Source organism: Actinia tenebrosa, unplaced genomic scaffold (genome assembly GCF_029948245.1).
Source record: "Actinia tenebrosa isolate PJP-AT-01 unplaced genomic scaffold, QUT_ActTen_1.0 PGA_scaffold6__47_contigs__length_16458017, whole genome shotgun sequence".
Lineage (NCBI taxonomy): Eukaryota > Metazoa > Cnidaria > Anthozoa > Actiniaria > Actiniidae > Actinia > Actinia tenebrosa.
In genome coordinates, this window is record NW_028292583.1 from 4,747,457 (window position 1) to 4,771,162 (window position 23,706).

The following is a 23,706-nucleotide window of genomic DNA, read 5'->3' on the forward strand; positions in this document are numbered from 1 at the left end:
ATTGGATAGAAAGTTTAATTGTTTTAATTATTTTATAACTTCAGGCCAAAATAACATGCATCTGCTGGTCACATGCTGCGAGTGATCTTATTTTCTCAGGTATTCTTTATTTTTTATGATTGTGCAGCTTACTGATTTATAACTCAATCCAATACAAGCAAACCTCAAACACATTAAACCTACTATAGATACAGACATGCTGCCTAAACTAGAGAAAGTGTCAGTATAAGCAGGGAATCATAGTTGGTTTAAAGGCATATCACAGGGGGATGGGGGCTGGTTTTTAGTAGTGGGGTACAAATTGGGAAACTGGACCACTAAAACAGCTTATTATATTGCCTATTGTCTATAGACCTCTTCGGCTCGGGCGCACTCAGGTGTAATGTTTTCCCATTTCAGACCATGTGTCATTTCCTAGAGTATCATTTGCTTTATTTAACTGTTGCACTTGGTTGCACATGAGAAGACATGTGAATACAACTTAAACAAAGAAACTTATTTTCAAGGAAATGAATGAGCCGAGGAGGTTGATTTCCCTAGGTTCCAACAACATGGTAGTTCATATTGGCATTTTATGATATGAGAAATAAGACAAAAGTGACGAATAAACTATGTAAAGCATACAGAGACACATAAAGACTGTAGTACTGTATTTTGTAAAGAGTGACATTGCCTTGGCAACAATACTTTATTTGATGTATTTTTTTACATAGCTGATGAAAAAGGCACTATTATTGCATGGAGACACAGCCAGAACATAGTATACAGTGCTTGCCCTGTTCAAGAATATGTATTCTGTATATCTGCATCTCATCAATCTGAGCAACATGCTGCTGTGGGGTGAGTTTTCATACTTCTGTACATGTACATATTTGTACAACGATAGTACACTTTTTATTTTCTAGTGGATGTTCATTTATCAAATTTGAAAGTTACCCAACTAAGGCATGTGGATAGATGGGATCCATAATAATTAGTTTCTGCAATACCAAAAATTTAATTACCATTATTTCTTAGCCTGTAGTGGTGGTTTGGGGGGGGGGGGGGGGGGGGAGAGTAGGTGGGCAAGGAAAGGGAGATGACTGGGAAGTAGTGAAGAGAAGGGAGCTCGATCCCTTCTCTTCCCTCTTCCCCAGTCCCTTTCTTTGCCCCCTCCCCCAAAGCACCACTACACAGGCTATTACCCCAAAGCAAAGCTATGCAGGCTATAATTTCTTTGGGGTTTTCTTTATTCTTTTTTTTTTTTTTTTTTGCTGGGGATTTTGCTCCACCTGTCAATAGGAGGTTGTATCAGGGTGTCCATAAGACAAGAGTTGACTGTATAATATAAATACAGTAGCAGTAGCAGCATTGACAATCAACTGTTCAATTTTCATTGGGACACTCTCAACCTTTTACATACCTTACAAAAACACATTGAGCTTGTTTTATTCTTTTATTCTTATCGTTAGTTACAAGAATGGTTTAATTGTTGTGTTGCATTTTGATGACCTGGGCGTGAGAGCAACCCATAGACTGCGAGGACATGATGGGGACGTCCACAGTATAGCTTGGTGCCCTGTACCAATTGAACAACTTGACCTTGGTGTGTTGTAATTTCATTCATTAATTTATTAGGATATTAATTGTTTGCACTAAATGTTTGGTAAAATTGAGGATTGAGGTATGCACAGTGTACGTCCAACTTATTTTTTTTAGGAAGCCCTTGATTTTTTAACACAATAGGCCTTTTGCAACAACAGGTCAAATGACCCTACCTCCTGTAAAAAGAGATGTTTTGTGTCAAAATGAACACCAGAAATCGGAAGAGCACCTCATTATTAGTAAGAAGGCCTATCGAGTCCTGGAAAGCATTTACTGTAGTATTGTAAAGTAAGGGCAGGCATCCCAGACCTCCTATATATCCTATATTTCCTATAATTTGTATACATGTAGGATCCTATAAAGAGCCTATATTTAAAGAAAACCTCCTATATTTCCTATAAATAGGACGACTGCTGATTGATACATTTATATTTTACACTGTTTAGCATATTTGGCAAAGGAAATAAAATGGCCCCTTTTTTTTTTGTTCTGGTTTTTTTTTTTTAATGACTTTTTAGTTCTGCAAATCATTGCCTGTGCACCCTCCCGATCCCTGGTTACGCCACTGAAAAGCTATCTTAGCTTATTCTATAAAGTGCGTATATTTTTGGGAAAAAATCCTATATTTTCCTATATTTAGAACTTGCACAGCCTATATTTCCTATCAAATTTGTCTAAAAAGTGGCTGGGATGCCTGTAAGGGAAATAATGATGAAATAAAGAAAATCTCATAAGTACTTTACCAGTAGTGTACCAGTACATTAATTGTTGAAAAATTATAATTTTGTAATTTTGTTTAATATTTTTTAATTTTATTTTAATCTAACAGGACCTCTTCAGAAAAAAGCTCTTGCTTCTCAAGGCAATCTTATCATATCAGGATCTAGAGATCAAACTATCAGGCTATGGGACACTTTAGAAGGAAAACTCATTTCCATTTTTAACTTGCCTAAACGATCTTCCCAGAAGTGGAGGGATAAACATGATTGGCAGAGTAAGGACAGGCTGTGGCTGGCTGTATGTTGGCCTGCATCTTTGCAAAACAAGATCATTTCAAGTTCTCACAGGTTTTTATTATAATACTATTAAATATTTATTATTTATTAAATATGTGATGTACAATTTTTGCAGCCTGCCCGCTCACTCCCTCACTCTCTCACTTGCTCCTCTATAGATGCTTTGCATTGATTTCCTAGAGGAATATTATTCTGGGGAACTAAAAATAGGCTGTTTTTTCTTATGCAAAAAAAAAAAAAAAATCCATTGTTTTGTCCACTAGAACAATTCCTCTCTGGCTTCAGTACAATGGATCTGTACCCGTATTTCCAATATTTGTTCTTATTTTGCTTACATAAACCTAGTCATCTCCAATTGGAAATTGCTGAACATCCCAACACGAGCCTCTCTATTTAACCAATGCAAGCTGACTATCAATAATATCAATATTTTTCTATTCCTCATCAGTGGTGAGATTCTACTATGGGATCTGAGTGTTGCTAGTGGACCAGAGCAGGCTCAGAGCTTTGGCCAAGGTCACTCGAGGATTGTATTTAATATTTGTTGTAACAAGGAAGGAACTAAAGTCATTTCTTGTTCAATGGACAGACAGGTACACCATGTACATGTAAACCCCCAAAAATGATAAATATGAGAAGGCATCTAGATAGATAGCCAGGGCTGGCCTACTACAGCTCTGCTTTTCAATATTATTTAGTTAGGCACAAATGGCATAGTATGGAGGACACTCAACCTGGGTTTATTTCCTGAACTTTGTGCCATACTGTACATGAGTAGAGTTGATTTCTGGTTCTCTTCTGCTGTTCTTTGAGGGTTTTTCTCGTGGTTCTCCATCTTTCAACCCTATGCAAAAATCAACTTCCAAATTCCAATTAGTTTTCAGTGGATGAATGGCTACTTAGATTTTAGTGATATTCTTTTAAATTTGCTCCACTTTCTTATTTTTAGATAATTGTTTGGGACCTTCAAAACTGCCGCAGCCTCCATTCCATCACCACACTTGGTGGTTTTGTTTACGCCCTGGATATCTCTCCTCTTGACCCTGGAACCCTTGCTGTAGGCGTGGGAGACAACATGATTCGATTGTGGAATACAACCTCTTCAGCTGGTGCTTATGATTCTGTAACCCTGTGGCAAGGAATCAAGTCCAAAGTTCAAATGGTAATTGCATTTAATATCATGTTTAATAGAAAGAATTACAACCTTCATATCTTATTGCTTTCCTTAAACAAACTCTGGTTTAATCAAAATACCTTTGAATCAAAGGAGAGACTTAAACAAACTCAACTTAGTGTACAGGTTGTGCTTAAGTCCAGTCCCAGACCCTTTTTTAGCACACTCCATTGAACGGCAGGTCACAGGGCCACAACGGGGTAAGGGTGCTTTGAGGGTTTTTCTGTGAGGTTCTCTGGCTTTTCCTCCATCCTCAAAAATCAACTCCTAAATTCTAATTCGATATATTGCCTGCCTTATCAATTGAATTGCAATACCCATTAGGCATTCCACCATCCATCCAGGAGTGCTAAAGTCCATTAGATACCAAGTCCAGAAATCCCACCCTAGACCCCAGAAATGAGAGGCAAATGCACTTCCTCTACAACACCCTTGATTTCCTAAAATAAGTTATTTCTGGCACTTACTGGTGCATTTTCCTTTAGGTTTCTTGGCATCCTCACAAGGAAGGCCTCCTTGCTTTTGGTACAGAAGATGGTCAAGTTGGAATATACAATACTGTTTCTAAAAAGTAAGGCAGCTACCTTATTGTTGGTAAACTTTGATGTCACTACTAGGTGCACAGGTATATTACATGCACAGACACCTTGTTTCTGGCTCAACTGTTACTAGTTAAAATGACCTGCAACAGACTAGCTCCAATTCTAGCTGGACATTGTCTAATGGCTGGTTGTTATTTTAAGCCTTGAAATACACATGTATTCAACACAATTTTATGATTGTACTCCCAAATTAAATTGTTTATTTCTGGCTATGCAGACCTGAAGTCTTTGCAGCTTACCACAAGAAGACAGTGTACTCTGTGTCTTGGGGACCACCTTGTCCAGCCATCAGTAAGTACTGGATCGGATCATATATTCTTCAAATGTACACCTGCCTCTTGTTGATGATGTCTTTCTTTTTGTTCATATTTTGAAGAAGGCAAAGATGATAGTCAGTATATGTCACTCGTACAATTGTTCTGGTGATGGCATTGTACTGGAAGTTATATGTTCACAGGCTAGAAGACATCAGAGTAATTTCTACACCAAGTTAATGCACCTTTTTTTCTTGTTTGTATTTGTAAAGAAGATAAAGAAGAGAGTGTATGTCACCTGTACAGTTGTGGTGGTGATGGTAGTGTGCTGGAACACAGACCTGGCCATGCAATGCAAGATGCCATTGACGTTAATGCAATGATCAAATCAACAAACAACTTCAAGGTTATTATAATATAATAGTCTTTATTAGAATACTAAGGGACGACCCTCAAAACACTTTCGACTTTATCCCTACCCTGGAACAACCTCAGGGCTGATGAAAGTCAGCACATGGCTTATTCACCAAACAAATTAAAATTTAAAGTGTTTAGGTTTTGCGGACTGGGGAGAAAACCAGAGAACCTGGAGAAAAACCCTCAAATTAAGGGAAAACCTAACAAACTCTGCTGATATGTAATGCAAAGTCCCGAAATTGAACCCGAGTCCCCAGAGTTGCAAGGCAAGTGTGGTTCAGATATGCCCCCTTTGATTTTCAAAAAAAAAAAGTAAAAATTCATCAGTAAAAATTTGAACTTTTGTGGAGGTTCAAACGTATTTATTTTGAATAAAGTTGTTTCCTTGTTGACTTGATAGAAGGGTCATAAATTTCTTACTGAGTGAAAGGAGAGGGGGGGAAAGGAGAAGGGGATATGACGAGTTTTCAAAAGTTTACTGCAAATCTTCCAACCCCTTCCCCCCATTTCCCCTCTTACCCATTATATTCTTTCTGGGCACCATTAAGTTTTTCTTTGTATTTAACAGCATAAGCTGATGTGTCGGACTGATGTAGCTTGGAACATTAGTGGCAGAGCCATGGCTCTTGGCAATGATGATGGGTCTGTCTAAATGTTAAACCGTATTAATGTGAACTTACTCAGTATTTTATTATATATTTTTTATTGACCTCTTGCTAACTAGTTTTATATTGTGTCTAGGACCATTGAAGTATTCACTCCTCCTTCCCTTAGACGGGTGTGTACAATATCTGTTCATAAGAAGATCATTACTTGTCTTGCATGGCATCATGGGTATGGCGATGATAGTGCAGAGGGTAAGGGAACATACATGTCATCTTTTATTGGTATAGTTGGCTACTAAAAAAGTAAGAACATGAGGGAGGGAATAAATAAATGAATGGACGTACGGGCGGATAAACGTAACGAACGAACGAACAAAAGATCGAACTGACCAAAATATCTAATCCAAGAGGTTTTGCTTGCTGTGCTTTGTGAAGTTATAAAGCACTTAGGGATTGGCAGAGCACTCGAGAAGTGTTGAGAAGCACTCCGCTACGCGTCATGCTTTTCCTAACTCTTCTCTAGTGTTCTGCCAACCCCTGGGTGCTTTATAACTGCACACAGCGCGCGCGCGAGTTTTCTATTTCTTCATAATTACACTTCAGTATTTTTTTTAAACATCCACATAATGGACTTCCGTTTTATTTGAATATCTATATAATAAGAATATCAAATGATTTGATTTGATCATAGGAGAAGAAAAGTATAAGTTCTGGTTGGCGTCAGGGTCGAACGAATCAACAATACATATCCACGATCTTAGCAACGCTCTACGTTAGTATGGACCTTACAGGGGGTACCCAGGGGAGGGGTACAAAGTCGCCTCAACCAAATACACTTTTTCCCTTCAAATATTATCAAACCCTAAATCAACGTCTAGCCAAGTCCCATTGAAAAAGACCTCTTCAGCTTGGACGTAATGTTTTCCATTTCAGACCACGTGTCATTCCCTAGAGTATCATTTCTTTGTTTAATGGTTGCTGACATCAGACATGTATGAATATGGAAGGATTAATGGAAAACATTTCCCCAAGCTTAAGTTTTCTACTGGGCTTTAGTTGAAAGGATATCCCTGTTAAAGTAAACTTATAGACTGTCAAATTGGGGAAGGGGGGAGTCAGAAACCCCAGGATCCCCTAAATATGCTCCTGCTTGAGTTCCCCGGTTTAGGGCATTCCAAATGTTAATATCTTAATCAAAAGATTGTCGCTAGGGTTTACATAGTTTCCACTGGGGGCTTGTAAGGGATTACTTCGTTTTAATTTGGACCATAATGATTCATTTATGCTTATCAACGATCAAAAGTGTTGATGATGAATCTTTCACAAGGGCCTTTAATTGCCGTTATCAGCAATCACTGATTTATCTAATCGTTTTTATCATATCTTATCAGGTTCTAATTCTGACACTTCTTCATCACCAACTGCCCCACCCATCACGTCCAGTCATCGTAAGCTCGTCGGTCACTCGGGTCGTATAACAGCACTGTCTTGGAGTCCACATCAGTGTAATATGATCGTCTCAGGGTCCTATGATGGCACTGCTCAGGTACAAGATCATCGAGTCTTTATAATTTTGCTTATTCTTTGGGTGAAATCACATAACTCAAAATCCCTCGAGATATTAATAACAGTGAAACAGCCGCCATGTTTGTTGGTCTAACAAGAGAAGCTAATGAGGAATGCGTTGTTATCGTCAACCAACATGGCAGCTATGACGTAAGATGCACACACTTACGTCATGACATGGTATTTTTCCGGACACTTTTATGCGATTTCCACGTTTAAAATTTAAAAAACCACGATAATAAAGTGTCGCAGAAATTATAATGACGTGAAAATTAAGTGACCTTTCAAGTATAATAATGTCTGGCATTGTTATAGTTATTCAAGAATTGCACTGACGCCCCCCTTACAAAAAAATGAAATGTGAAATTAAAATTTTCAAAAAAAAAAAATCTTTCTTTTCGAAGTTATATATTTAAGGCAAAGCTAGCGTCCTCCGTAATGCAAGCAAACAGGAAAACTTAACAGAATCGGGTTATTATCGTGCGCCTTATTGTTTCAAGACGATATTTCTCGAATTTTAGTTTCATCTTTCACGTTTACCTAAAGTGGGCTCCCTGTGGATTAACCTAACGTATAAGACCAAATATATAAACCGATATCATAATAACTGACGAGCCCACGAAAACGAGAACACCCGGTCATTAGTTCACAATAAAAGATATAAAAGCACATAAATGCATTTATATTCGCGCTATCCACCTTAACTTTGAATGAGCAGCCTTGCAAGATGACTGGGTCAACTCATTGTCGTGCGCTCGTCAGCCATTATGAAACAGTAATGATAAAAAGGTAAATTATACACCGTGAAAAGATGAAAAAACTTACTGACGTTTCGGACGCTAGACCTTCGTCGGAGTAAAAGAGAAAGAGGTGGTAGAAAGGAGTGTGTTTATATGATAGAATAAGACAAAAGAAACCAATGAGAACAAGGTAGGCAAGGAAACAAAAACACAATCGAAAGACAACGGTGAATACCAGATACTAAATGCTATAGCTTGTTTTGATCACAGGTTTGGGATGTCGAGGAAAGCAGTCCTGTTGCTAACTATCGTGACCATGTGGGACGTGTGATGTCTGTAACATGGAGTTTTCTCGATCCTGATGTTGTTTACAGTGGAGGAGAAGATGGGACTGTTCGACCATGGAGGGTTAGTACACAGGATCACACCCATCCCCCCGTTTACGGTAAGTAATAAAGATATCACTGTTTGTTATATTTTAACTCGTTGGGAAGAGTTTTCATTAATTTGCCTTCGCTTACAAAAACCCTCTCTGTACTTGGTCATTTTTCTCTTTTTTTCTCTCTCTCTCTCTTTTTCTCTTCTCTTTTTCTTTCTCTTTCTTTCCTTCTTTCCTTCTTTCTTTTTCTCTTCTCTTTTCTTCTCTTCTCCACTCTTTTCTTCCTCTTCCTTTCCTCTTCCTATTTTCCATTTCCATTATTTTTCATTTCTAATCTTTGATTTCACTTTTCTCAGTTCGATCTCCTAATTAACTTCTACTCATCAAATAATTCATTGAAAACTTAGACAAGCAGTCCTCTCGCGGAGAAAGTAGATCATCAAAGAACAAAAAGAAATCCAAGTCTAAAGCAAAAGATAAGACCTCGCTCAAAGAAGTGAAAGACGACGCGTATGCAACCACTGGAAACATCGATTATCATCAAGAGGGAATGGCTACATTAATACAAGACAGTATTTACGCGTCCAAGGAGTTTGACTCTCAAGAAAAAGCTGGTCTAGAATCGCAGAAAGAAGGTAATCAGACAACGGAACTGTTATCATGGAGAAAACCCATGTTATCAACCAACACAACTAACGTCAATCAACCTGATACAGCAAAGATTGTTTCGTCAGTTGATCTAGCATTTGATCAAAGAAATGACGACCTGTTTGATGCAGAATCTATTGGGGATGATGTCGATGATGCAAGTTCATATACAACTCAGGAATCCGGCCCTACAGTCGTCGTGTCTAAATCTAGAAGTAAGGGTTTTATATGCTTTTATCTAATTTCACGTCCCATTTTCTATTCTACGGTGCCCTGAGGTGCGGGCGAGGCGCTCTCATTATATCCGGAGCACAGATCATTCAAGGGGTAACAGCCAAGTCTTTCTTTACCACTCATTGTAATCCAACCACGTTGCCGGGGCAAGAGGAGCATCTTTTATAAATAATTTTCTCTAATGTGATACCGTATATTTTCAAGGTGATGCAGCAAAGAAGAAAAAGAAAGTCAAGTCACTGTTTCCCTTATCAGCTGTGGCGGACAACAAGTCGAAGGCTTCAACACAGCAAGAGTGCATTGCGCTTGCGCAGTACCTCTATGATAAGCAAGGTTGGTCATTTTCGTAGGTTTTGAATGAAAGATTTTCTTTTAAGTTTGATTGGGAGAGAGCCGCCCGCCAATATATATATTGCTTTTCTTTAAATAAAGTTTATCAATTGATTGAATGATTGATTCATTGATTGAATTTGGCAAGCTGTCACTCACAAACACACACAATACCATTACATTGAATACTTCCTGCATATTTGACAATGTTTTCCCAATTCAGCGTGACAAACCTCCAGATGATTCGTTTTCTTTTGTTTTTACTCTTCGAAAAATTCATGAGAACATGTATACCAAAGGATACGAAAGGAATAACTATGATATCCCGACGAGTTTCAAAACAATAGCTTTTTCATTCCCCTAGAGGTTTGTCGTGTTCAATCGGGAAAACATTGTCACATTACGAATAGGGTCTATTCCCATAAATGTTGATTTTTATGGAGAGAGGAAAACCAGAGAACCTGGAACGTGTTGGGCACCCACGGCTCAAACCACCGACCCCGAGCGTGAACTCAACTTTGGCGAAAGGACGACGTATTAGGAGCATAGACCATCCATGCCATCCTAAATTATAGTATATGACCTCTTTACCCTTAGATGGTACAGCAAGCAGTCCCGATTGTCCTGACGCAATAGTTCCTGGCGAGGCCTCTCACGTCAATCTGGGATTCTTTGCTGATCGCCGTAGCGCGTACAAAATGATCGCTACTGAAGGTTAGTCCTTTTCTTGTTGAAAGATTTCTACGTCCGAAGAGTTAAACGATATCTCAAAGAAACTTCCAAAAAAATTTCCCCTAGGCCGCTTATACTTTACTGTCAATGTACCTTTTAGGTCTTGATCTTGAGGACGGGGCTTATTTTGAAGGAAAATGTTTTTTAAAAATACACTGGGCTTAATGTTTGGGATGACACTGTGCTTCAAAATACTGTAATTAATGTTGTAAGCTGCGGTCAAGAACTAATAAGGTGCTTGCCTTTGTATGTACGTTATGTTTTCCATTTGCAAAGCCATTGCGTACGTTTTTATGATGATTTGCGTGCAATTTACGACGCGTGTTTTGTGTGGAACGTTTAGTTGAAGACGTCAGAAAAGAAATCATTTTTTCTATTAAGGTCAGCACCATTCTTCTGCAAACAACCACGACTATCAGCTGCAACTAGAGGTCTGGAAAGGAAATCTTGGAGGCGCATTGGAAATGGCCATCAAAGCAAAGCAACTCACTGAATGGCTCGTAGCGCTAAGTCCCTTGGGTGAGTACTAAAAGTCACAGTTGCTGTGGCAACAATTGTTAATAGTTCCCCTTGCTGTGGGTTTGAGACTGTGAGGGCTGGCGTAAGAATTGTACCAGACAAACTTCCATTGAATTGTCAAACTTGGGTAATCGTCAACTGCCTGCTAAATAGAGGTTTGCCGCTCAAAGATGGTATACTTGAGCGCAAAAATCCTTTTTGGGAATTTGACAACTGACCGCTTCTTAGGTGACGCTCATTGTCAAGAGTGACGCATGTTTTTATTTTTTCTTTGTACTCGATAGCTGGACATGATGTATGGTTGAATACAGCAGAGTCATTTGCAGACCAGTTGGCTTCTCAAGGGGCACACCAGAGAGCCGTGCTTTACTATCTTTCCTGTCATAAAGTATACCGGGCTATAGATGTATACAAGAATCAATCCATGTTTAGGTAAGCTATACAACGAATCGAAAAATGGCGACCGATTTGAATAACTGTTGTTCTGGACTGAGTAGCGTCGTGTTCGCGTGGAAACATAAAAGTGTTTGGCATGTATGAGAGGCTAGTCGGCCCAGAACAATAGTTATTCAAATTGGTCGCCATTTTTCGATTTGGTGTATAGATTAGTGTATTCTTTTAGAGTTAAAACAATATATGTTTTGACTTAAGAAAAACGTCTTGCAAATGTACGCATTTTAAACTGCGTACTCTCTTTGGTAGAAATATTTGAGGAAAAAAAACACAGTTGGACGTCATCGGTCATGACGCACCATGGTCGTTATCTCCTGAAAGGTCGACTATGTGGCTATGCTGCACAACTTGCTACTAGCTGATACGCCTTAGAGTGCTACCACATATCCATGAAAAACTTTGTAAGAAATTGCACAAATGTGAACAAATTAGTAAGTTCAGTAGACCTCAGTAATCCGTACACCTACAAGACTCTGCACTTTTTTTAACAATTTTGTTAGTTACCTTTTCACGAATATATGGTATGCACTTTATAGTAGCTTTGTGCTGGAAAATTAAGGGTGTCTAGATGGATAACAATTGGTCTCTTTATCCTGTTCTTAACAGGGAAGCCATTGGCCTCGCTAAAGTGAGGCTCTCACCCTCAGACCCAGTCCTTAGCGACCTGTATTGTTCCTGGGCAAGAAAACTGGAAATGGAGAATTCCTATGAACAAGCTGCAAAATGGTAAGAGGAAATGAATTAGAATTAGAAAGTGGGATATTGGATAAATGGGAGAGGAGGAGATGAAAAATATGAGGAAGGAAAAATGGATGAATAGATGGGAGGTGTACATTGATGGGATGGGGTGAATAAATATTATATTTTTATTTATTTATTTAAATATTTAATAATATTAATTTTTTCTTTCTTGCATTGCGCTTTTGATCCTGATCATATCAGAACTCATAAAACCGTTTGCTCCAAATACCGATCCACTAATATCACTGCTGTTGGCTTTTGCTGACGCCTCTAGTATATATTTCTTGTCTTAAGCTTTACTTCATTTTATACTTTAATGTATTTTTGTTTAAATGTAGTTTATATGTACATGTCTTTTATCTCAGCCTGAGCTCGCGTGGACTTCGAGTTTTTTCTCAGCCTGTGCAAAGTTACTAGATAAAATTAAAAAAAAGAAAGTTCGAAGAGAGGAGACAAACGGGTGGCTAGATGGGGAGAAAAGAAAGGATGGACGGGAGTGACTGTGTTGTCGAGTGGATGATTGATGGATATAAAGAGGGATGGATGGGTTGGATTGGTTGGTCGAGTGAATAATAAAAAGATACTGAAAGGTATTACCTTAATTATTCAAATTGTCGTTTTTCAGTTACATAGCTGCGAGTTTACCAGCTGAAGCTGCGAGAGTCTTGAGTACACGAGGTGACCAATCATCTTTGGCCACAGCTCTACAGGTACACAATGCAACATAGTCAAAGAACAGATAGATCACATGAGCTGGGAACTACGCAATGTGGTGGTTCTGTTTCTGACCGTAACCGTTACCTTGAATCTTCAATATCCTCTTGCTTCATTTAAGTCAGGGCATGGGTATCTCACAGATCGAATCCTGAAACAACCTCTAGGCTGATCTAAGTCAGGGCATGGGTAACTCGCAGATTGAAACCTGAAACAACCTCTAGGCTGATCTAAGTCAAGGCAAGGCTAACTCGCAGATAGAGCCATGAAGCAACCCCTGGGCTGATCTAAGTCAGGGCATGGCTAGCTCGCAGATTAAACCCTGAAACAGCCTCTGGGCTGATCTAGCTCGCAGAGCGAATGGAAATTTAATGTGTTGGCTTTTGAGCAAAGTACTTGCATCGCCAAAAGTGCTATCGTAATCCTAACAGTTTTTATTTCTTTCCTTTAGGTGTCAGTCATTTCTGGTGAGGACCAGCTTGCCTCGTCTTTAGCTGTCCGTGTATTACATATTTGCTTAGAGACTGGTAACTGGGATGCTGGACACAAGGCTTTGGCGCTGTGTACTGGAGTAGAGGTTTGTTGCCGTCTCAGTTTCGCTATTTTTGCAATGGAAAAAAATTGAATTCTCTCAAACGACAAAAACCAATCCGACCTTAGTAAATGTATTCGTAATTTGGGCTAAAAAATGTTTCCTTGAGTGGTTTTTGGACCGATTTGAAGCGTGTCACGATACAAGTTTCTCTCTACTAATGATGCATAAACGCTTTTATCGTTAAAAGCGGCGGCCATCTTAAATCACAAGGCATTGTGGTTCATCCAGGGGGCGAATAGACAAAGCTTTGTTACAATTATTGCGTCGATTGACATTTACAAAAATGGACTAAGAAAATTTTTAAAATATCGTGGGGTCGATATTTCAGCGTCTCTGTTTTGTTTTGCCCCCTGGGCGACTCATTATGCCTTGCGATTCAAGATGGCCGTCACACCTTCTACGTCGTCCATTGTCGGATCGGTCCAAAACCAGTCAGTCACTTTTTTCAGCGCCCACATTTGGGATACATTATTTAAGTTGGTTGATTTCTTTCACACTCCAGCTTAACTAAATACTTAGCAATGTCTGTTTTCTTTAAACCAGGGACATCTTTTCGCTCTTTGTGTTCATGAGTTACTGGTGAAAGAACTTGTTGGAGCAGGTTTTGTACAAGACGATGATTTCAAGGATAAAATTCATTCTGAGCTCTTCACTGTCAAAGTCAATGAGAAGAACACGAAGCTAGACTCTTTGATAGGTAAGGAGAAAACATATTTCAGCCATCACACAGGTATAAATCAACTTCAAAATGTACGATTCTTAGTATTTTATCCTCACTGCATACTCATTGCCGAGTCACGGGAATTAAGATATGGAAGGTGACCGCGACTGCTGGCAATGAGCATGCGAAAAGCATGCGATGCGTCGTCAACCGCCACCAGGGGAGGTGGGTGAGGTGAATCTTCTACTCTCTCCTTAGGCAGCTTGCGACAGAATGATTTAAGGATATGGGTGTTGCGCTAATATAGGGAGGGGTCGCAAAGCATTACACCCGCACTGCGCAAACTCCAATGTCCATAAATGGGGGGTTGCTAAATTCCTACGTGACACGCTAATTGTGTATGCAGTGAAAATAGTGGCCATATTTGGATGTTTTTGTTTGTTTGTTTGTTTTCGGTTTGTTTGTTGTTTGTCTGTTTGTCTGTCTGTCTGTTTTCGTTGTTTTGTTTGCCCAAACATTCCCATTTAACAGAGGTTTCTAACCTGATGTTTTTACTGCAATTGTTAGACAGTATTATGGGAAGTCAAAGTGTTATATCGCCATGGTTACTAGACACGCCTACAAAAGATTGGTTCATAGGACGGGTCTTGAAAGCCTGGGTTCAAGTCGGTGGTTTCACTACACGTTCAATGTTGGAACGAGCAATGCAACAGTTGATGGCATACTGTCAATCAAACTTGAATGAGAACTTGTCAATGAAGCAGGTAAGCGACTGCTATCTTTGTGGGTATGTCTGTCTGTCTGTCCAGTATTTGTACGTCCGCACTGTGAATATTTACATTACACTGTACAGACATCAACTGTGCAGATTACTGACGAGGCCGGTAAGGCAAATTATTGATGGTTTTCACGTCGGCCATGTTGGAGGAATTTAACAAAAGAATTGTCAATTAATTATTTTGTTATATCCTCCAACATGGCCGCCGTGTCTTTTGTTATTTAATTCTCTTGGGAATGGTTGAAAACCATCAATAGTTGACAAACAAGATATGACTATGAATACTAATGCTAATCAAAGATGACACGTCTCTCTGCCCAAGTCTGTTTCTGTCCCTCTTCCTCGCTTTTTTGGTCGTTGGAATGTCAAGTTGTCTGTTTGAAATGCCTTAAATGCCGGTCTATGTGCAATCTATCTTTGCTTCTGTATTACTATAATTATCTAACTATTGATGGTTTTTAACCATTCCCAAGAGAATTAAATAACAAAAGACACGGCGGCCATGTTGGAGAATATAACAATAGAATTCATTGACAATTCTTTTGTTAAGTTCCTCCAACATGGCCGCCGTGAAAACCATTAACTCGACCGTCTACTTCTGTCTACCAGTCAACGAAAAAAAAATTATTCTCTGTTCTGTTTTTGCAGGTACTGATAAGAATATCATACGATATTTCCCTTGGATTACTACGTGGTATCACCCAAGACACCTACTCATGCTCTTTACCATGGCTACAGGCTTTAGATACCTGCTGTAAATCCCGCTTCCTCGGTTTCCTCTTTCTGCCCCAGTTTCTTTGCGTCCTTCTCCTTCCACAGGGAGTCCAGTCTCTAAGAGACATATCATGTATTGGAAAAAGCCTCGTAGAACCTACAGAAGAGGAACATAGTTCTATTCCAAGTGTTCAGTCTTCTGACGATGAGATTTTTAGCTTTTTTGATGGTTTTTACAACTTAATGTTGTTGTATAAGATTTGGTGGAGAGACCCTTCTGTCTTGAAAAGGTTTAACGGACATGTAAGTCATGATGGCGTAGGTGATCTGGATCCAGTTATATTCGACAAAGTAAATCCCTTACCAAGTAACAGTGTTTGCGCAGGACATCAAAGCGACATGGCCATTGATGTGCCTCTCAAAGAAAGTAATTCTCATAGCAGTGGTCACGTCGATGCAGCGTTTCATGTTGACGACGAGAAAAGGGATGACATTGCTACTTCAACACAGCTGTATCAGAAAAGTGATAGCTTTTTAGAGAAAAAAGCTATTCACAAAGAGCCTCTTTCATCTTGTACTTCGTTGAATGAGATTCTATCTAATGGTCCCAAGGAACCTTTAGACTTACACTTTGTCATTTCTCGGGTACGTGATGCCCTGCTGCGTAAAGATCTTGTTGTATGCTCGGCCCTCAAAGAACGACTCTTGGAAGTTAAAAAACAAGTGATTCTTCTGCGCTCTAGAAGAATATTAGAATCTGTTGTTGTGAATAAAGCTCCTGCCAAGAAAAAACAGAGCTCAAAGAAGAAAGAAAACCAAAAGTTGGCCTCGAAAGTTGTTGCTGAAAATCTAAGTTCCAAGAGCACTGAAGTGGGAGAAGATGATGAGATGGAAAATGGGACCCACACCCCCACGACTAACGAAACTGAAAACGAAGCCTTGACAGAAGCTGTTAAAGATCTGGGATGCACTATGATGATTGAGGATGATGAGATGGACGATGGTAACACAGGGAGTGGCGACATAGGAGATCAAAGATATAGGGATGTTGAGATGTTAACTGCGCCTGCGCGACCTGAACCACTGGATGTGAGGTATAAAGGAAAAGGATGGTCACTTGAGCTGATGCAAAGTGAAGAACAACGTTTACTTGAAGAATTGTCAAAATATCCATTAAAGGTACCCCTTGTATATGACATCAAAGCAGCTCAATTTGGAGGACAAAACAAAATAAACTCAATCTCCTGAGAATTGATAACTAGCTAAAAACTAGTGTGAGCTGCGTCGGTGTTTCTAATGAAACAGTAATGATAAAAAGGTAATAATAAAAAGCTAAATAATGCACCGTGAAAAGATGAAAAAAATTACTGACTTTTTGGATGCTAGTCCTTCGTCTTTTACTCCAAAGAAGGACTAGCGTCTGAAACGTCAGTAAGTTTTTTCATCTTTTCATGGTATGTAATTTACCTTTTTATCATTACCATTTTCATCTCCTGAGAATTGGAAAGCTATTGTTATGTCCTCCGAATCGACCACTTCAGGCGCTAGCCATCACGTGGTATAAATCGTATTGAATTGTGTTACGGTCACTACAAGGTTCGGAAATTGTTCTCGGATTTCGGTACGAATGTACTGACTTTTAAACAAGTTATTTACTCGATTTGTTTAGTTAGCTCCCTAAATACAAGCAAAATATCATTTTTCTAACTCGATTGAAGCTTTTCTTGCTGCTATTTAGAGAAACAGATAAACAAACCAAGTAAATGATTTGTTCAAAAGCAGTACTTTGAACGTAAATCCAATAACAATGTGTTTGTTGTAAATGTTTTTATTGCAAATCGGTGATTCTTTTTAGCTACTTTTTAGCTACAAGCTGTAGAAAGTGTGTTTTCAGTAAATTTCACCCATGGGAATCAGCACATGATTACTTAGCTGCACATGGCCTTTTTACGATAACTTACAAATTTCTCGCGCGCTGATTGGTTATTTATTATCATCATAAAGAGGACAGACAGATAAAGCTGACGTCAACGAGCGCGCGCTCTTTCCATTGGTTGTTTTGATCGCTAAAAATGAGAGGTTTTAATCGTTTTTGTTATTGTAAAAAAAAAACCAGACATCTGTTTTTTATGTGTCTGTTCTCTTATTGACGATAAATTTCATCGACGAAATTTATCGTCAGTGAGAGGACAGACACATAAAAAACTGGTCTCTATTTGTTGAATTGAGCAACCGATTTTAGCTGCAAAAAATATAGGCATTTTCCACCTTACTTTTTAAAAATTTGTTCCCTTTTTTTTTTTTTTTTCCCACTTCCAAGGATTTACCATTCCCATACCCTGTTGAAGCGGCATTGGTATTAGGTCACCTGTGTAGTCACGTGATCGCACTACCATGCCATGAGCCTGCGGTGCTGTATGAACTTGGACTTGTGGCAGTAAAATCAGCACTGGAGCATGCTCAGTGGGAACAGGAACTGAATTGCCTCAAGCAACTGGAGACAAAATTAACAGAACTGGCCGGCAAAGAGTGAAGAATGAAATGGTCAACTTTAGAAGGTAAATTCGTAAAGAATTCTACTTGTCAACTCTGCGAAAACTACCCCAAAATAGCTGAAACTCATGTAAGTTTCTATGGCAACACCATCAAACATACCAAACCGATTTTTTGACCCTGCGCTATAACAAACATAAGTTTTAGCCATTTGGGGTTAATTTTCGCAAAGATGTTTCTGTCTGATGATTAGACTTTATTGGAGCCATTGGATGAGTCGTCTTTTTCATATTCTATATTCTCGACAACGAGAAAAAATGTGAAAGAATAGTGAGCACCATTGTTATTTATTTTATAAAGGCTTTCAAATGAGGATTACATCCTGTAAGGCTCAGATATGCACTTTAATTTCCAACATTTGTTTTGGTTGTTCCAAAAAAACCTTAGTTCTAATGCGTCTTTTACGTTATGAATAACACGCTTTTAGTGATAATGTTATGTCGTATGAGATAAGATTTCACTAATAACAATACTGCAATAGAATATAAATATCCGCCCTAGAATGAAAACATAGTGAATAGGTTTAAACGAAGTTTGAAGAAGCAGCAATAGACGATGTTAAATTAGGAATCTTTATCCGTGTTATATATTGTGTCGTCGGAACGGATGTAGAGATCTTTCTTTTTTCTAACCTTTCCATTATTATTTTTTATGAAATATTTGAAATTTGAAATATAACACGTGCACGGATCCACTACGCCTCGTGTTCCTAAATTCTCGTGCTCTGCAGCTCCCAGCTTGTTTCATTATGCGTGCGCGCTTTATACTCCTTGAATATACCGGCGTGTCGCTAATTCTTGAGTTTTTTTCAGCAAAAATAAGAAATACACCAAATTAAAAAAAAATTATAGAAGATGCCCGTGGCGAGAATATTACCATTCCGGATGGTGTTTGTATTTCTCGACATGCAAGAAAATTAATTTGACTCTTACTAGTCCTTGACCAATACTAATGCCTGTCCGGGTATGAATCTAGCTTTTAATAAAGCTGGATATTGATTGATGTGGAGATTATCTTAGGACTCATATCGAGAATCACTGAGGACGTAAAGAAACCCTGGCAGTGACCATCCTCAGTGCCTAGTTTAGTTTAGTTTAGTTTATTTGTCGCAATATAAACATAGATTTTATGAAACTTGAGACATACAAATTTTGTGACTGGCGAAGAAAACAGAACTTTCGTTCCAATTGATATTCCCTCTTCATACAATTTACATACAGTACAAACATGATTAATTTAAAATTGACGAGGAAAAAACGATAATAAAAAGAAGCACATATCAAAATTTATCAAAATTCAAAATTTATCAAAAAGACACCTTATACTAACCACCTTTTGTTGAACAACTCATTTTAAAGCGCCTTTGGTCATATCCATATGGAAAAGAACGCTATATAAAACCATAAGTCATAAATCATTATAGATTGAACCTTGAATACTATATGTCTGTCAAAAACTCAGAAATTTTGCGTTTAGCAAAGATTTTCATCTCCTATCATTGTAAAATCAGTGAAATAGCGCTTAACTTGAGGCAATATCTTTTTTTTCATGGTACTATAATATGAAATTTAGTCTAGTCGCGGGTTTTCAAATTTACAGGAATGTATTGTTTTGATCAATTTATTTTCACAGCAACAAATGTCAAATACACAGTGAATTTGAGTTTTGAGTTTTTGCGGGTAATTCCTGGCAAAGACGTCTTTTTTTATCATAATCATAACTTTGTTTTTTATATATATGAATATCATCAAATGTAATAAAGTGATAGCTTCTTGGAATTAATTTTTGCCCCTGCCATTGTACGAAGGAGCGTATAGTACATAGCAGATGTAGAGTTTGACGGGGATTTTCTAGAAATGACAATTCTTCTTCATAAATATTTACTTTGCCAGTTTTCAACATATTTAAAAGTATCATCAAATATGGTAGAGATATAGCTAAATTAATTGTTTTCCTAGCGATTATAAGAGTGCATACCGAAGATATTAAATTTTTGATTGGGCTTTCAGGAAATGAAAGTTCTTCTTTAAAAAACTAATTTGTACTGGTTTTGTACTGAGGGATTCCTAGTGCTTCTGTAACTATCTGGTATTATTTTTTCTTCGTATGACGCTGCAAATATGTTTATGTCTAACAATGGAGGGAGGTTCCTGAGGATCAAAGTTCGAATTTTCTACTTGAATGTTTTGAAATGATTATTCGGCCTAAATCTAGTTTTAGTATAGTTGAGTATTAAAAAAATAATCCTTATACTGCCTTTTTTTTTTTTTTTTTTTTTTTGCTGCAGCACTAAGCAATAAGAAATAATAATTAGATATCTGTTATTGTTGATTTATCTGGAAAAGCAAGTGCCTTGATGCACTCATAACACACACAAAGTGAGTATTTACACATGGATTGTATTTACTTCGGTGAATACATTTCATATTACTTATCTTGGTTTTTAGCCAATTGGTGAGAGAAGGTGATTTACAGTTTAAGAGTAGCACCGTGAATTTCACACGTTCGTGTGATTATGTCATGAAAATCGCTCTCTGCCGAAGCAGTAATTTCATTAGCGACAGGTGCATTGGTCTTAAGACGATGTTTCAATTTTATTGTTCAACGAAATGCAGTTTTCTCCCTACCTTAACCAGGTTTTTCATGCCTGTATTCTAATTTACTAAGTCACAGAATGGTCTGTTCGAATATTGCATGATCAATTTACAGGTAAGAAATTCAGTGAGAGATTTAAACTACGATTGAAATTACAATAATGTTCCAGTAAGGTTCCGATGTCACTTCAAATCACCCATATCATCATACTTTTTGTAGAAAACCCTTGTAATAGACATCTTAAAAAAAATACCAGGAATGATGTCCCATAATTTCTGATATACTTTTGATATACTTTTGAATATGAACAAAAATGGATCAGAAATTCTGCAGCATATTGCTGTATATTTATGTATCATGTATAGTTTTTCCACATAAGTTTATCTATCACTGTTCTCCTAAAATCGTTCTTTGTTTGGTCTCTCGCTCTTAGTATAAAAAGGAATTAATATAAAATTTATATAATGTTAGCTTTTTTGTTGCGATTTTATAATCGTAAGTAATCTCGTATTTTATAATTATTTAACTGGTGTACGCAGCAGGTGTACTTTTAGTTAAAGTTCATTTACATGATTGTATGTATTAATAGAGTTTATTTGATAGAGTTCTCTCCCTTGCCAGAGGGGTTTTTCTCCAGCTCCGGGTTCTCCTGTTGTCCTTCTTTCGTAAAAATGAACGTAGGAGTTGAGAGTTGTGTGCTTAGAACGTTCAAAGTAGTGTTAGTGAGTGTGGAGTGAGATATACTTTAACAATGCCTCTGGCTAGGGAGAGTCGGCAACTAATCCCCGTATCACGACATTCATTTCATTTCATTTTATTTTATTTTATTTTATTTTATTATTCATTTTTTGTTATTTTTATTATATTTATTATTATATTATTATTATATTATTATCATATTATTATTTATATTATAATTTATTTTATTTATTTATTTTTTTTAATTATATTTTTATTATTATTACGACAATAGCATGGATCAGGGCTAAAGTATCTTTTTCCCTGCTAATATCGTCGCTTCTCTGTCTCCGTGGATCAAGAACTTTGAAACGAACATTCAATGACATTAATAACATTAATAACATAGATCTTGATATTCAGACTGTAGAAAGTTCAATTTTATAATTAATTATTATACTATATATATCATTCATTAGAATTTTTCCTATTTTTACTTAGTTTTATTTTTTTTTTCAATTTTATTCTATCATAGTTATATTTATATTACAGATTTTGAAACAATATTTTCATAGATTTTTTACAGATCATTCATACTGTTATTGTGCGATATTGACTCTGATAATTTTGCTCTCAGATATATATTTGTATTTGTAATAATGGTTATTTATATTATATTAAATATTGTATTTGATTCTTTTATTAATTTTCTTTTTTTCTTTTTTTTTTAATTTTTTATATTATTAACTGGAAAAAATCAAAAAAGGTTGTCATCGCCAAAGGTGATAGGGAATAGGCGAATAGCAATATGACATAGTTCATTCCAAGATCCAAGAATAGCTGGAATGACTTGTGTTTCTGCTTCTTATTCTCGTCAAGAACATGGACCTTAGTGTTGAGACTGATTCGATGTTCTTTATATTCAACGAAACCATTTCCATGTTAGAATGACCTATTGCATATCGCCTTTGGCGATGACAACGTTTCTTGAAATAGAAATTTGAAATTTTTGAATACACTTTCAAATACTAGTATAGATATAACTGTCACGTGACCAGCAGGTTTTTAAGCTCTTAACAGCTTAAAATCATTTTAAAGACTCTCTTTGTTGGCTCTTTACACCGTTAAACACTTTATTTATTCTAACCATGGTTGTTGAAGACTTTTAAATGCATCACTTTGTCGCTATTCATGTGAAGGTTTTATTTATTTTTGTATGTTGTTTCGGTCAACATAATATATGAATATGAATATGAAATATAGGTTCTCTGACACCCATTTGCACGCTAGTTTTCTTTTATATTAGGATATGACGCATGGCTTTTGAGTTAGAAATGTGATTTTTCGTATATTATCAACAAAACATAAAAGCAGAAAATTGTTTTTAGAATCAGATCTCCCGCCCATTTCAGATCTCCGACAACGTTTTTTGAATTAAGTGTATTTTTTCTTGTGAAGATAATGTAATAAAAAAACTATTCTTTGCTCTAGAAGTTTCTTAAGATATTCTGAAAACACAAGCTTACTATTTTTTTCAGTTTCTTTCAGCCAGTTTCTTTTTAAATCAAACTTACGTTTGTTGATCAAAATAACAAGTGATCGTGTCATTAAAATAAACAAAGTAAACATCTGTCATGGGTAAAATAGGTCATAATGATTAAGGAAAAAGGATATTGTTCATCGAGAATAGCTTTTATTTCGCCCAAATTATTCGTTCTTATCTTTTTTTTGGTTTTAATGAAGACAACTGAAGTAGCGCTGAATAAGAACGGATAACCGCAGGTAATTCTTTTGACATGGGAGTTGTTGCTGATTCCGTCCATTAGTGCTTCACGACATCATTTGGCGGAATTATTTTTGAAGTTTTAAAATATTGCCTCTCAAAATGGAAAACATGGATTGAAGTATTTGTGGGGTGGCATGAAATTGACTGTTGCAGCAGGTTTGAAAAATAAATTGAAATAAATAATATATATATATATATATATTTATTATATAATTACCAATGAAATATCTATTTTTCTCTATTTCGAAAAATTGATATCTTCACACGTGAAAATAACATGTTATTTTCACGTGTGAAAATAACACCATTGCGATGGCTATTCGAAAATACACGAAAAGAATTGCCTGAAAAAGCCAAAACATACTTTCATTGATAATTATATAATAAACAAAATATTACATGGGCGCTTGGAGATACGAAATTTATCTTCTCGTGTTGAAAATCTCTCACTCGTTCGCTGCGCTCACTTGTGAGAGATCTTTTCAACACTCGAAGATAAATTTCGTATCTCCGCGCGCCCATGTAATATCCTCTATTTATCATATAATTATCCATAAAATACCTATATTTCTCTTTTTCGAAAAACGGATATTTTCACATGTGAAAATAACATGTTATTTTCACATGTGAAAATATCG

At 37.1% G+C, this 23,706-nt stretch overlaps 1 protein-coding gene across 2 annotated transcripts in view; it reads left to right on the forward strand.

The window, feature by feature from the left end:
• Positions 1–23,706, forward strand: part of LOC116298781 (gem-associated protein 5) — a 49,817-nt gene that overhangs the window by 914 nt on the left and 25,197 nt on the right. For both annotated transcript variants that reach the window (XM_089038716.1, XM_089038715.1), the window contains exons 2-27: positions 45–99; positions 714–840; positions 1,452–1,585; positions 2,414–2,651; positions 3,049–3,193; positions 3,550–3,762; positions 4,260–4,345; positions 4,594–4,667; positions 4,903–5,036; positions 5,616–5,689; positions 5,789–5,904; positions 6,344–6,424; positions 7,044–7,198; positions 8,229–8,403; positions 8,745–9,200; positions 9,424–9,552; positions 10,147–10,263; positions 10,663–10,800; positions 11,085–11,232; positions 11,860–11,979; positions 12,620–12,704; positions 13,160–13,285; positions 13,847–14,000; positions 14,532–14,728; positions 15,391–16,635; positions 17,777–18,014. In XM_089038716.1, coding sequence (XP_088894842.1) covers positions 45–99; positions 714–840; positions 1,452–1,585; positions 2,414–2,651; positions 3,049–3,193; positions 3,550–3,762; positions 4,260–4,345; positions 4,594–4,667; positions 4,903–5,036; positions 5,616–5,689; positions 5,789–5,904; positions 6,344–6,424; positions 7,044–7,198; positions 8,229–8,403; positions 8,745–9,200; positions 9,424–9,552; positions 10,147–10,263; positions 10,663–10,800; positions 11,085–11,232; positions 11,860–11,979; positions 12,620–12,704; positions 13,160–13,285; positions 13,847–14,000; positions 14,532–14,728; positions 15,391–16,635; positions 17,777–17,989 — 4,935 coding nt within the window. In that variant the 3' untranslated portion in view covers positions 17,990–18,014. The remainder of the gene's footprint in view (positions 1–44; positions 100–713; positions 841–1,451; positions 1,586–2,413; positions 2,652–3,048; positions 3,194–3,549; positions 3,763–4,259; positions 4,346–4,593; positions 4,668–4,902; positions 5,037–5,615; positions 5,690–5,788; positions 5,905–6,343; positions 6,425–7,043; positions 7,199–8,228; positions 8,404–8,744; positions 9,201–9,423; positions 9,553–10,146; positions 10,264–10,662; positions 10,801–11,084; positions 11,233–11,859; positions 11,980–12,619; positions 12,705–13,159; positions 13,286–13,846; positions 14,001–14,531; positions 14,729–15,390; positions 16,636–17,776; positions 18,015–23,706) is intronic.